General features: G+C 42.4%; 1 protein-coding gene across 7 annotated transcripts in view; it reads left to right on the top strand.

Annotated features, from left to right (window-relative positions):
• Nucleotides 1-12,634, top strand: part of LOC140118429 (ras GTPase-activating protein 4-like) — a 132,012-nt gene that overhangs the window by 59,065 nt on the left and 60,313 nt on the right. For 5 of the 7 annotated variants that reach the window (XM_072136332.1, XM_072136329.1, XM_072136331.1 and 2 more), the window contains one exon: nt 12,332-12,393. The exons of the other annotated variants lie outside the window; for them this stretch is intronic. In XM_072136332.1, coding sequence (XP_071992433.1) covers nt 12,332-12,393 — 62 coding nt within the window. The remainder of the gene's footprint in view (nt 1-12,331; nt 12,394-12,634) is intronic. 7 annotated transcript variants of the gene reach the window in all.

Below are 12,634 nucleotides of genomic sequence, written 5' to 3'. Positions count from 1 at the left end.
TCCATTATCTGCAACAGCACCTGAGGTGGGTCTTCGTCTCCAGAGGTCCCAAAACACCGGTAAGTCTCTGCCGATAATAGCCTCATGAAACAGGGTCCCCACCACCCCCACTTCATGGGTAATAGTACCACAAGGGGTATGTAGGTTGATGACAGCAGTGGGATATTCGCGAGTGTCCCCATGTATACACAACACTCCCACTTTCCGCCCACTGTACAGTCCAGGATCAACCAAAGTTCCCCGCACCAGGGTAACCAGACTCCCTGAGTCTAGCAAGGCTTCCACCGTGTGACCACCGATTGTGACCATACACACTTGGGGTTCTGCATCCGTGACTGACTCGGCAGCCAGAACCGGCCGGGCAAACAGGGACATTCGCCGGGTCTGGTTGCAGTCCATTGGCTCCACTGACAGGGGACAGTTGGCAGCAATATGGCCCATTTCATGGCATCGCCAGCACTGGATACGGCTATGACCTCTGTCATGAGCCTCACTGGGTTTCTGTGTATCCAAGCCCCCCAGTGTACCCCCTCCCAACCTGACCTGTTTCCCTTTTTCTGCAGTAGCAGTCCTACCAGATGGTTTAATGGCCTTGTCACTGGCACTGCTTCGTGTGGGAGGGATAAGTAGAAGATCCTCCGTAGCCCGATATCTCTCTACTAGGGACACGAGTTCCTCAGCATTTGTGGGACCGGCCTGTCCAACCCACCGCTGGAGCCGAGAGGGCAGAGAACGGGTGAACTTGTCAAGAACCACTCTCTCGACCATCTGTGCTGGGGTGCAGTCATCGGGTTGTAGCCACTTCCGGACAAGATGGATCAGGTCATGCATTTGGGAGCGCGGGGGTAGTTTTTCAGAGTATGCCCACTGGTGGACCCGGCTGGAACGAACTTGAACGGTGACCCCAAGACGAGCCAGAATCTCCGCCTTTAGCTGGGGGTACTCACGGGCCTCCGTTTCACTCAGGTCGTAGTAGGCCTTCTGCGATTCGCCTGTCAGGAACGGCGCCAGGACATCTGCCCACTGCTCAGCTGGTAACTCCTCTCGCTCAGCTACTCGCTCGAACACAGTGAGATAAGCCTCCACGTCGTCGGTCGCCGTCATCTTTTGTAAAGCCTTCTGCACTGCAGCCCGTGCGGAATGCTGGACAACCGGGTACCCTTGCAAACCAGTATGGGACCCCTCAGTAGTCGTCGCTTGCGGTGCTGCCATAACGCCAGAAAACTTTTCCATCATCAGCTGGAACATGGCTCGGGACTCTTCCTGCTGTTGCTGTAGCATGGCTCGGGACTCTGCCTGCTGTTGCTGGAGCATGGCTTGCTGCTGTCGGGACCTCTCCTCCTGCTGCTGGAGCATGGCTTGCTGCAGCTGTCGATTAGCCTGGGACTCTCAGGTGTGTGTCTTTTTGAACTGCCCGCAATCCGAAGCACCATATGTGGGAGATTTGGCCCAGTAGAGACCGTGGTAGCGGGGTGCTGTGATGCAGTTCAAGACAGTGACACCAAAGTACAGTCCAAAACAGGTCTCGCCTGCGTTTATTGTAGCAGCAAAATAAACAGCCTTTACATTCAGGCATTAAATAAACAAAAATCCTACCCGTCAGGGTGCTAACTATACAGGTGTTCCCTAACTCACCACTATACAAAATCACTTGGCTGCTCCAGGCACAGAGGTCAGGGCTGTGTGCTCTCCAGCCTCCTTACAGAGAGACAACACTTCCAGCTCTGCTGAGCGGTTTAAAAAAAAAGACTGATTGGGCTGCTCCCATCACCTGTGTCCAAGGTGCTGGACACCCAACCTCAGCACTAAGGCCTTGCATAATAGCAAAACCTAGGGGAAACATACCGCCCATCCACAGTTAACCCCTTCAGTGTCTCACAATATACATATATATATATATATATATATATATATATATATATTCATTAGGGGGTGCTATATATTTATTAGTTATAGGATACAGATTACTTTGCATCATGTAAACCAGGGGTCAGGAACCTTTTTGGCTGAAAGAGCCATGAACGCCACATATTTTAAAATGTTTTTCCGTAAGAGCCATACCATATGCACATGCACTACAGTACATAGGTAGTCCCTGTGTCACGGGTGCCCCTGCGATCTAGGTCTAGGTCTCCGTGGCGACACCCTTCCAAGCTCACTCACTTCTCCACATTCCTGCTCCCGCGCTGGCACTTGCAGATTTAAAGAGCCACCGCTGATTGGTGCTGGCCACTTCCCGTGTTCCTATAAAGACCGGTGGCTCCCAGCACGAGACTGCCTAGTGATCCTGTTCCACAACTTTGGTTGCCATCGTGGACAACTCGCGCCTATGGAACGACTTGGTGGTACCACCCTGCACCAAGATCATCCTGCTTTGCGGCGGGCTCTGGTGAATACCGGGTGCCACTTAGATTCCGGTCCCAGGTGTCTGCTTACATCATCATCAGCGGTGGTCCAGGGGGTTCACTACACCAAATCCTGACACCCACCACATGCCTCCCAGTAGATAGGTTGTCCCAGCTCATGCCTCCTAATAGATAGGTATAGATAGGTAGCCCCAGCACATACCCCCAGTAGATAGGAAGCTACAGCGCATACTGCCAGTAAATGGGTAGCCACAGCACATCCCCAAGTAAATAGGTAGCCACAGCACATGCCCCCAGTATATAGGTAGCCACAGCACATGCTTTCCAGGAGATAGGTAGTCACAGCACATACTCTCAGTAGATAGGTAGTCACAGCACATATTCCCAGTAGATAGGTAGCCCCAGCATATACCCCCAGTAAATGATTAGCTACAGCACATACTCCCAGTACATGGGTAGCCCCAGCACATACCCCTAGTAGATAGGTAGCCACAGCACATGCCCCCCAGTAGATAGGTAGTCACAGCAAATAAAAAAAAGAATATTCACTTACCAGCGCTCTCTGCAGCCAGCTCCTCAACGCTGGTGTCGATGGCGCCAAGATCGTACAAAGGACGTAGGCGGCGGTAACATCACTGCCTCTGTCCAGTGATCAGTCTAAGAGACACACAGCAGCCATCACTATTTATTAAAGATCTGTCTGAGAGCCATATGCAGCCAACAGAAGAGCCGTATCTGGCTCCCGAGCCGTAGGTTCCCTACCCCTGATGTAAACCAAATGTTGGGGGGGGGGTCTGTATTAATAAATTGGGGGTGTTGTATATTTATTGGTGCTTAGCATGCTATAATTCCAGTAGACTATTTATATATATATATATATATATATATATATATATATATATATATATATATATATATATAATGAAGGGATATGTTATATGTGGGGAGAGTGCGGTCAGTTGTGTTGTGAGGGGTATATATTATTTAGGAGCGCAGTGTTGTTATCCAGGAGACTTCATACTGTAAGTGACTGTGGTATTTTTAGGGACGCCGGGTGAAGATGCTGCACGGAGCTGAAGATATCTGGCCGTGAATTCAGCAGTGATACGTCATGGATTGGAGAACCCGGAATAAAGTTCTACTGATGGAAGAGATTGTCATCTATAAGGTACTAGATGCCACTAATGCCTCTCAGGTCCTGTAGTCAGTCACACAGTGTCTGCGAGCTGTCTGTAGGGTTGTTAATTGTTAGTAAAGTTTAAGGATTTACTTAACAGGGAGTGGGGGGGGGGGCAGCATTTTAATATTCGCCTCAGGCAGCAAATATGCTAGAATCGGCCTTGCACCTATGTTATGACGTTCTCACTCAAATTCTTATAAAGCGCGGAGGATTCTGTTATTGTGCGGCTAATAAAATGGCGCACATCTAAACGTGACTTTTATTATCTCATTAGCTTGGTTTATGGATATATAGTTAATATTTGTGTTACCATTGTGTAAGGGAGCCTACAATGATAGATCTGTGTGGAGCACAGCGCATATTTTTCTGCAAAAATAGTTTGGTGTCCCCCGTGGATTTAACGCATCTTGGTGAATATACACATGTAGGGTATGTATGATCTCCTCACATTTTGCCGTTTTAGGAAGGTATATTTTCTTTATATAAGTATTCTGGATTTGTACATATTTTAGAGGAAATTTGGAATTTTCATGCAATTTTTGCATTTTATTGCAGTTTGGTGGTAATGTGTATGAATTTAAAAGTTATTCTTGTTTACATGGTGATTTCTGGAAAAATTTGATTTTGACAGAATAGGAGCTTTTTATTTTGTGTACTATATATGAATCTTCTCACTTTGGGTTATTATTTTAAAAATCCCTATTTGTGCATAAACCTCCACTTCGATGTGAGTTTTATGTAAAAACTCTCCGTGGCACTGTCCCCCTCCCTCAGCAGCAAACTCACCTCTCCACACTTCTGCTCTCGTCCGGTCCGCGCGCGCGTCTCCTCTCTCTAGGGCGCGCTCACCAGAACTCTAGGATTAAAAGAGCCAGCTAACCCCTATTTGGCGCTGGCACTTCCGGGTTTCCTTAAAGGCCAGCTGTTCCCAGGATTCCCTGCTGGATCTTTGCACTCATTGCCGTTGAGAAAGCTTCCTAGTTTGTTCCCTTCGGTTTTCCTGTTCCCTGCTCTGCTGTATTCCTGTTGTGACTTCGGACCTGACCTCCGACCTCTGCATCTCTGCTACCTGCCCTGACTTCGTGCATGTTCCTGACCTCGATCCTGTCCTCCGATTCTGTACCAGGACCCTGCCACAGCAAGACCATCCCGCTTTGCGGCTGGCTCTGGTGAAAACCAGGTGCCACTTAGATTCCAGTCCCAGGTGTCGGCTAGTACCATCTCCCGTGGTGGTCCAGGGGTTCCACTGACCCCAACCCTGACAAAAACATACGCTATCAAGTCATTTTCAATGCATTTTGTTTAATAATTTGTGTTTGTCACATGAAAGGGGTCAAATGTTGATTGCCAAATGCATCGCCTGGTTGTCTGCTTTCAAGAATATATAGGTTTTAGGGGCGCCTTTACTTTTTAATCTGTTTTATTGACATATTTTGCAGGTTGTGACTGTCTTAAATTTTCTAAAAGCAGATATTTAGTTATTTCAGTTTTAGTGATATTATGATGATTTATTCTTGTGAACATATCAGTATGAGGCATTTGTGAACTCTACACATGTCCATCTATTACATTTAGGAGATGTGAAGGTAAATATTTTCTGTTTGGAGCACATTTTTAAGTCAAATTTTAAGTATTTTTTATAAAATGTCTCACTTTGAATCAAAATTGCATGAGGGTGCCTATGTCTATAAACTCTTTAATGCAATTTAGAAAAAGTATCTGCTTTCAAAAAAATATGTGGTTTGCTGCGGTTTACTTTAAATCTTTTTGCTGTAATTTCGTTTTTATTTGTAAACGTCAAAATTGTAAAAATTGCTCTGGCCAATAACCCCACAAAATATACAGAAATGCCGGGCAGTGAAAAGATTAATACCCCTTGGTTGAATTCCCGGGTAAAGATGCTTATCATCTATCTCCTGTCTATATATCTATCTGTCTAGTTATCTATCTCCTATAATCTGACCATTTATATATCTCACTTTTTCTCTATCTATTTTTCAATCAATCTTCTATTTCTTTTCTACTGTATTTATCTCTCATATCCATCTACTGTATATATAATCTACTTTATAGTTCTGCATCTAGAAATCTCTATCATCTTTCATATTTATCTTCTATCATAATAATTATAACTAATAATTTATTTATATAGCAGACACATATTCTGCAGCACTGCACAGAGCTTACCAAATCAGTCCCTGTCCCCATGGGGCTCACAATATAATCAATCCAACCAAACCAGTATGTTTTGGAGCGTGGGAGGAAACCAGAGGACCACAGAGAGAACATACAAACTCTTTGCAGATGTTGACCAGCTCTGCAAGGCTGTAGTGCTAACCACTGAGCCACCGTGTTACCCATCTATCTCCTACAGAATTTTACCATATTACAGTTTGTTTTACCATACTAGAGGGAGCCTTTTACTGACTGTGACTGGTCATAAAATAGTTTTATTTTGGGGCTTTTAGTTTTGCCCAGGGCCCCACTAGAACCAGCCCTGCCCATGGGCCGCCGCCGATATTCTGCTGCACATATCTTTTAAAAAGAGAATAAGATTACTTTAGATTAAATTTACATTTGAACAAGCTTGATACCTTTTTACACAGATGCGGACTGCTAAGGAGCCATCGGAATATAACAACGATGCAATCTTATACAATACTTCCCATATTATATTCAACATTGAGTCCTTTGAGTTTTAATGTATTTAAATTAAATATCCATTGATTTTTTTCACAACACTCACCTCTTCTTAATGGTGGAGTATAATCAATTAATGTAAACTTCAATTGGGCCTCAGTATGTCCCATTTCTGCAAAATGACCAATATATATTATTAGATTACAAGGATGTCTCAAAATATAGATCACATGATCACTAGTAAAATCAAGGTAGTGTTTTATTTGATATTCTTTACCTTCATTTTGGAATTTTTCTCCCTTTAGCATGTAAGAACAATTCACACATGCTCTACAAGGAAAACTCCCTGTGTGTTTCTTGCCATAGATCTGTTTGAATATTTGCTTTCACTACTTTGTCTTGTTGAAGTTTTGATGTTTGCCTTTTTACTTATGTTTTTGTAATAGATTCAGTCTGTCTCTTCCTAACACTGTCAATTTTTTCAATCACTTTTCTGGGGTAGCCCCTTTTACCGAACTTGTCACTCATGCATTGCATGTTTTTGTCAAATCCACGTGCTCTGGTGTCACCCTCTTTACCCCTAAGTACTGTCTCCAGGGCAACTAGTCCAGCATTGCTTTTGGTTGGCTACTGTCTAATCTGAGTAAAGTGTTTTTATCTGAGGGTTTAGTGTACAAATTCATAATCAACCCTTTGTCTGTACGACATACCAAAATGTCCAAAAATTGTATTTCTTTCTTAGATTCTACCATTGTAAAATTTATGTCAGAATCAATAGTATTGAGATAGATAAAGAAAGACCTAAGTTGTTCTTGTGTACCAGTCCAAATAATGAAGGTATCATCTATATACCTCCACCACTGCAGCACATAGCTGTGGGATACATAGAAGAATTGTTCTTCCAGGTAGGTCAGGACAATGTTGGCATACGTGAGTGCCACTCCATTTTGACCCAAAAAAGAAATTTGTGCAACACAAATATTTACAAATCTAATACCAACTGTGGTTCTCTTTGGAGATAAGATGAGTCTTCTATTTTGTGTTGCACTGCTTCGAGTTCACGTGCATGATCAATAGAGGTGTACAAACATCTAAACAAGTCTTACATTTGAAGAACCCTCCAAGTTGATATCTTGTAACTTTTATAAAAAATCTGCAGTGCCCCTGATATATGAAACCCCATTAGTACCAAACTGTCACAAAAAATTATCTAAAAAAATTGTAATATGAGGAAAGATGGAATCATTACTTGAGACAATGGGCCTACCCGGCGGTGAGAGCAAACTTTGTTATTCATCTAATATATAAAGCTGAGTGTGTGTGTATGTTTGTATGCATATATATCCGCTAAAAGAATCTGCACTGTCGCGTTTACAATCACCAAATTTTGCACAGTCGCTCTCTGTTACTCCGGGAACGTCATAGACTAGGTTTGAGCCAAAATTTTCACCCCATGCTTTCCAAAATCCACTTATTAACCACCATATACAGGATTCATTGTGGCAGTTAGAAGCTGATCCGTGATTGGTTGCTATTCTGCCACAGGTGATTTATATGAGCTCTGAGCTTTGATTGGTTACTTTAGGCAATGAGTATAAGACGGCTAATGTGTTAGGTAATAAGGATAGATATTCTATTTTGTTATAGCTAAGAGAAGTTATTCACTATCCCAGGCAACGCCGGGATCTACATCTAGTAAGATAGATCTATGTTGTTTTCTTGTGCTGAGCACAATATACTTGTTATGCAAAAAGGTGAAGTTTGTTATAGTCACAAATAACAAATATTAAACTGCTTTAAAAGGTCATTGGGAAAATGTTTGGAAACATATGGAACAATGTATTGTTGCTATGTAATACACAGGAGATTATAACACATCTCTCTCTACTGAGAAATTCTAATTGATTAGTAATCTAGAATCTCAAAGATTGAAAATGGTCCATTACTGTTGTAGCAGTGAAGAGAACTATAACAGAAGTGTTTTCCCAGAGGATGGTCTGATAAGGCTAGTTTTTCACGTCTTGTACAACCATTTTCTGATGTACAGTGCATGACAAAAGTAGCCATTTCTGGTGCAGAGTTGCAGTATTAGCAAAATTGTGACTGTTTTGGCAGTGCTTGAGAAGAGTAAAGAAATCAGGCGATACCTTTTTGAGGCTAACTGAGTATATTTGATGGTGAGCTTTCGAGAATAGTAGTTCTCTTCGTCAGACATGATGTTATGCATGAAACAGAAAATTCACAGTATTTTATACACACTAAACAGTGATCATCAAAGGATATTAAAAAAAACCTCTAAAACAACAGATTGATAAAAACAGGGACATCTTATTTACAAAAGGATGGCAATAAAAACATTAAAAACTATGAGGTCATGAAGCTGGCATGAATGTTAAGACCACTTTGCAAGGTGTTGAATCTCCTCATTAATTTATACTCCCATTCTTTCCTTTCCATCTGTGTCTTAAAATGTCCCATTAAAACAGTAATCTGCAAATCTCCCATAGTGTGGTCCTCTCTGGAGAAATGTGCAGCCACTGGCAGATCTTTCCTTTCATTTTTAATATCAGCTCTGTGTGAGTTCATACGTTGATGGAGTCTCTGACCTGTTTCTCCAACATAAAGGCCTGTGGTTGGACACTGCTGACACATAATAAGGTAGGCCACATTAGAGGACCTGCAGGAAAAGGTCCCCTTGATCTGATGTACCTGCTGTGATTGAGGTACAGGTACCTGGTCACCCGTGCGAATGTGCTGGCATGTTTTACACCTGCTTTGCAGGCAGGGTGAGGTACCATTTTCTGATGGAGGTCTCAGGACACTCCGGACAACAACCTGTTGTTTCAGGTTTGGTGGTTGCCGGAAGGACAGGAGAGGAGGGACTGGAAATATTTCTTTTAATCTTGTGTCTTTATGTAGAATCGGTTGGAGTTCCTTGGCAATGTGACGTAGAATCTCCAGTTGTGGGCTGTAAGTAACTACTCTGGCCTCCTGTTGGGTCTCCTTATATTTGAGTAAAATATCTCTGGTGATGGCTGCTGCTTTACCTATTTGGTTATCAGTCACTTTTGGTCTGTAGCCCAACTGGAGAAATTCAGACCTGAGCTCCAGGAGGTATTTTTCCAGGTCTTTCTTGTCTGAACAGATACGGTTGTAGCGTATGGCTTGGCTGTATATGATAGATTGTCTGGTATGTTTGGGGTGGAAGCTGTTATTTCTCAGGTAGGCCGTTCTGTAGGTTTATGGAATATTGTTGTGGTTAAGTGGCTGTCTTTAATCTGTATGGTGGTATCCAGAAAGTGTATCTCCTTGTCTGAATAGCTTAGTTTCAGATTGATGGTGGGGTGAAAGTTGTTGTAGCCCTCATGGAATTGAATTAGGGCCTCCTCATCTGCAGTCCAGATGATCAGAATATCATCAATATAAGGGAGATAGATCATGTGTTTTGTGGTGCATGTGGATAAGCAAGCACCTTCAAGTTCAGCCGTAAAAAGATTGGCATACTGTGGTGCACACCTTGAACCCATCGATGTTCCCATACACTGTAGGTACAGATCCTCTCCAAATGAGAAATAGTTGTGGGTGAGCACAAATTGTATGAGATCTGAGACCAGTTCTGTTGGTAAGTTGTGCTTCTCCATGTGTGCCCGGCATGCTGCTATTCCATCTTTATGGGGGATGTTATTGTATAGAGATTCCACATCCATGGTAGCCAGAATTGTACCATCAGGAAGTGGGCCTACAGTCTTGAGTTTATTTAAAAGATCGGTAGTGTCCTGGATGTAGCTAGGATATTTCTGACCGGGGGTTTAAGGATATTTTCCACCCAACCTGAGATACTTTCCGTCAAGGTGCCAATGCCAGAAATAATAGGCCTTCCTGGATTGCCATCTTTGTGTATCTTGGGGAGCATATAGAAACAGCCTGGCCTGGGATCCTCTGGAATGAGAAGGTGGACCTTGTGTTGCATCTCAGTTGAAAACTTCTTGGTCATATCAATAAGTTGCTTCTTATAGGCCTCTGTTGGATCACTCTCAAGTTTACTATAATGAATGGGATTGGAAAGCTGTCTGTTTGCTTCCTTGATATAGTCAGAGGTATTCATTATGACTATTGCACCCCCTTTGTCTGAAGGTTTTATAATGATATCTGGGTTTGCTTTCAATGATTGAATAGCCCTTTGTTCCTGCAGGGTTAGGTTATTTACTTGTTTCTTTCTTTTCCCCAGGATTTCAGTTTTCACTTTTTTTCTGAAGTGGTCAATGTATGTATCCAGTGTTGAGTTGGTTCCAGATTTGGGGGTCCAGGTAGATCTTTTTGTTGGGTTGCTGTTGAACTGTCCTGTCTCCAAATCTGTGCTGTGAGGAGAGTCTCTGTCATGGAAATATTCTCTGAGTCTTATTTTTCTGAAGAATTCCTCCATGTCATTGCAGAGTTTAATTTTGTCCACAGATCTTGCAGGGCAGAATGACAGACCTTTGGAGAGAACTGACATCTCATGTTTGTCAGGCTCATAGGAGGAAAGGTTCACAACACAGCTCTGGTGACCTGGCTGAGCACTTGTGCCTGTGGTGATGGAGACTTTTTGTCTCAGTCTCTGGAGCTTTTTCTTTTTGTTGTTGATCATCATATCCTAAAGTTTATGGTAATATAATTGGAGTTTGTCCTTCATCTCCTCTGTATCATGTTCCAGGAGTGTCTTTAGGGCATGTATTTCCTCCTGTATTTTCCTCTTGTTGTTATAGAGAATCTTAATCATGTTGTTGGATAGTTTTTCAGATGTCCGTATGCACAGCCGTTCTGCAAATCGACTGTTGTAAGTATTCCGGGTTGGGTTGCGTAGTGTGAAGCCTTTTGAGATGAGTCCTTCCTTTTTGAATTTTGTTAGGAAAAATATGTCGCTGTTTAGTTGTGCAAACTTTTTAAGCTGGGTTTTCAGTTCCATTCTTGTGCGGTACATTGTGGTATCTTCCAAGTTGCTAGTAGTGTAGATTTGTACCGTGTTAGCCATGGAGAGCAGAAGAAGAGTGAAGAAATCAGGCGATACCTTTTTGAGGCTAACTGAGTATATTTGAAGATGTCCCTGTTTTTATCAATCTGTTGTTTTAGAGGTTTTTTTAATATCCTTTGATGATCACTGTTTAGTGTGTATAAAATGCTGTGAATTTTCTGTTTCATGCATAACATCATGTCTGACGAAGACAACTAGTATTCTCGAAAGCTCACCATCAAATATACTCAGTTAGCCTCAAAAAGGTATCGCCTGATTTCTTCACTCTTCTTCTGCTCTCCATGGCTAACACGGTACAAATCTACACTATTGGCAGTGCTTGACACATTTTCAGGAAAAGCATGAAGCCAAGATACAAACCAGACGTAATATTATTTGCGCTAGAAATATCACAGACGTTTAACACATGCATTTCAAAGCGCAATGCAACAGCTGTTGCATTTGTTAACATTTGTGTTTTCAAATGCAACCATTTACACATATGTCTGTGGTCTAAATGTCTGCCCTGGGCAACCCCTTTAACCCAGAAAGAAGCGCAGTGCCACCTTAAAAGGGTTGTCTCACTGTTTTTAAAACTGTGCAAACGGGCTAGGGAGGAATTTTAAAAAACCAAAGCTATACTCACCTCTCCCATTGCTACTGGTGTCCCACGCTGCCATCTTGCCGGGTCATGCGCCTGTTGTTGAGTTCGGCGCCCACCTGTCCCTATATCTCAGCACCAGATACAGCGGTCGGAATAGAGATGGGTGGGCATAGCCAGCCACCTATGCCCAGCTTCCATGCACCTCAAAACAAACATTACCCCATACCCCTTTAAACCCATTAGAATAGACAAATTATGTACTATGAGACAGACCATTATTTCTAATATTTGAAGCTTCAGGTTCTATTCTACAGGACTGGCACATGATGTGCCAGTATTTTAAAAAATGGTCACAAAGTGATCCTGGAAAAACTACAGTCCTGTGAGTTTAACATCAGTTGTTTTGAAAATATTTGAGAGGTTTATTAGAAAAACTATCCTGGAGTGAATCAATGCACACAACCATCAGTCTAGAAGGTCAATGAAAATACAGAAGCTCCTGACAACAGTACAAGTATACTTTAACCCCACACTACTTTATTTTCTTGCAGCCGAGATGACGTCATTGGAAAGGTCTGTTTAACCCGTAATGTTTTGGCTGAATATCCTAAAGGTATGTGTTCGACTGAATTATTTTTTTCTCCATTGAATTTTTTCACAACACTCACCTCTTCTTAATGGTGGAGTATAATCAATTAATTTAAACTTCAATTGGGCCTCAGTATGTACCATTTCTGCAAAATGACCAATATATATTATTAGATACATAAACATAGAAAAAGATGATGGCACTCACTGGTTCCATGTGCAGGAAAAGCATCCTTTATTGGTAGGGAAGCATGCAGGGGGGTAAA

Source organism: Engystomops pustulosus, chromosome 2 (assembly GCF_040894005.1).
Source record: "Engystomops pustulosus chromosome 2, aEngPut4.maternal, whole genome shotgun sequence".
Taxonomy (NCBI): domain Eukaryota; kingdom Metazoa; phylum Chordata; class Amphibia; order Anura; family Leptodactylidae; genus Engystomops; species Engystomops pustulosus.
The sequence above is the reverse complement of the archived record's forward strand: the minus strand, read 5'-3'. Positions and strand labels throughout refer to the sequence as shown.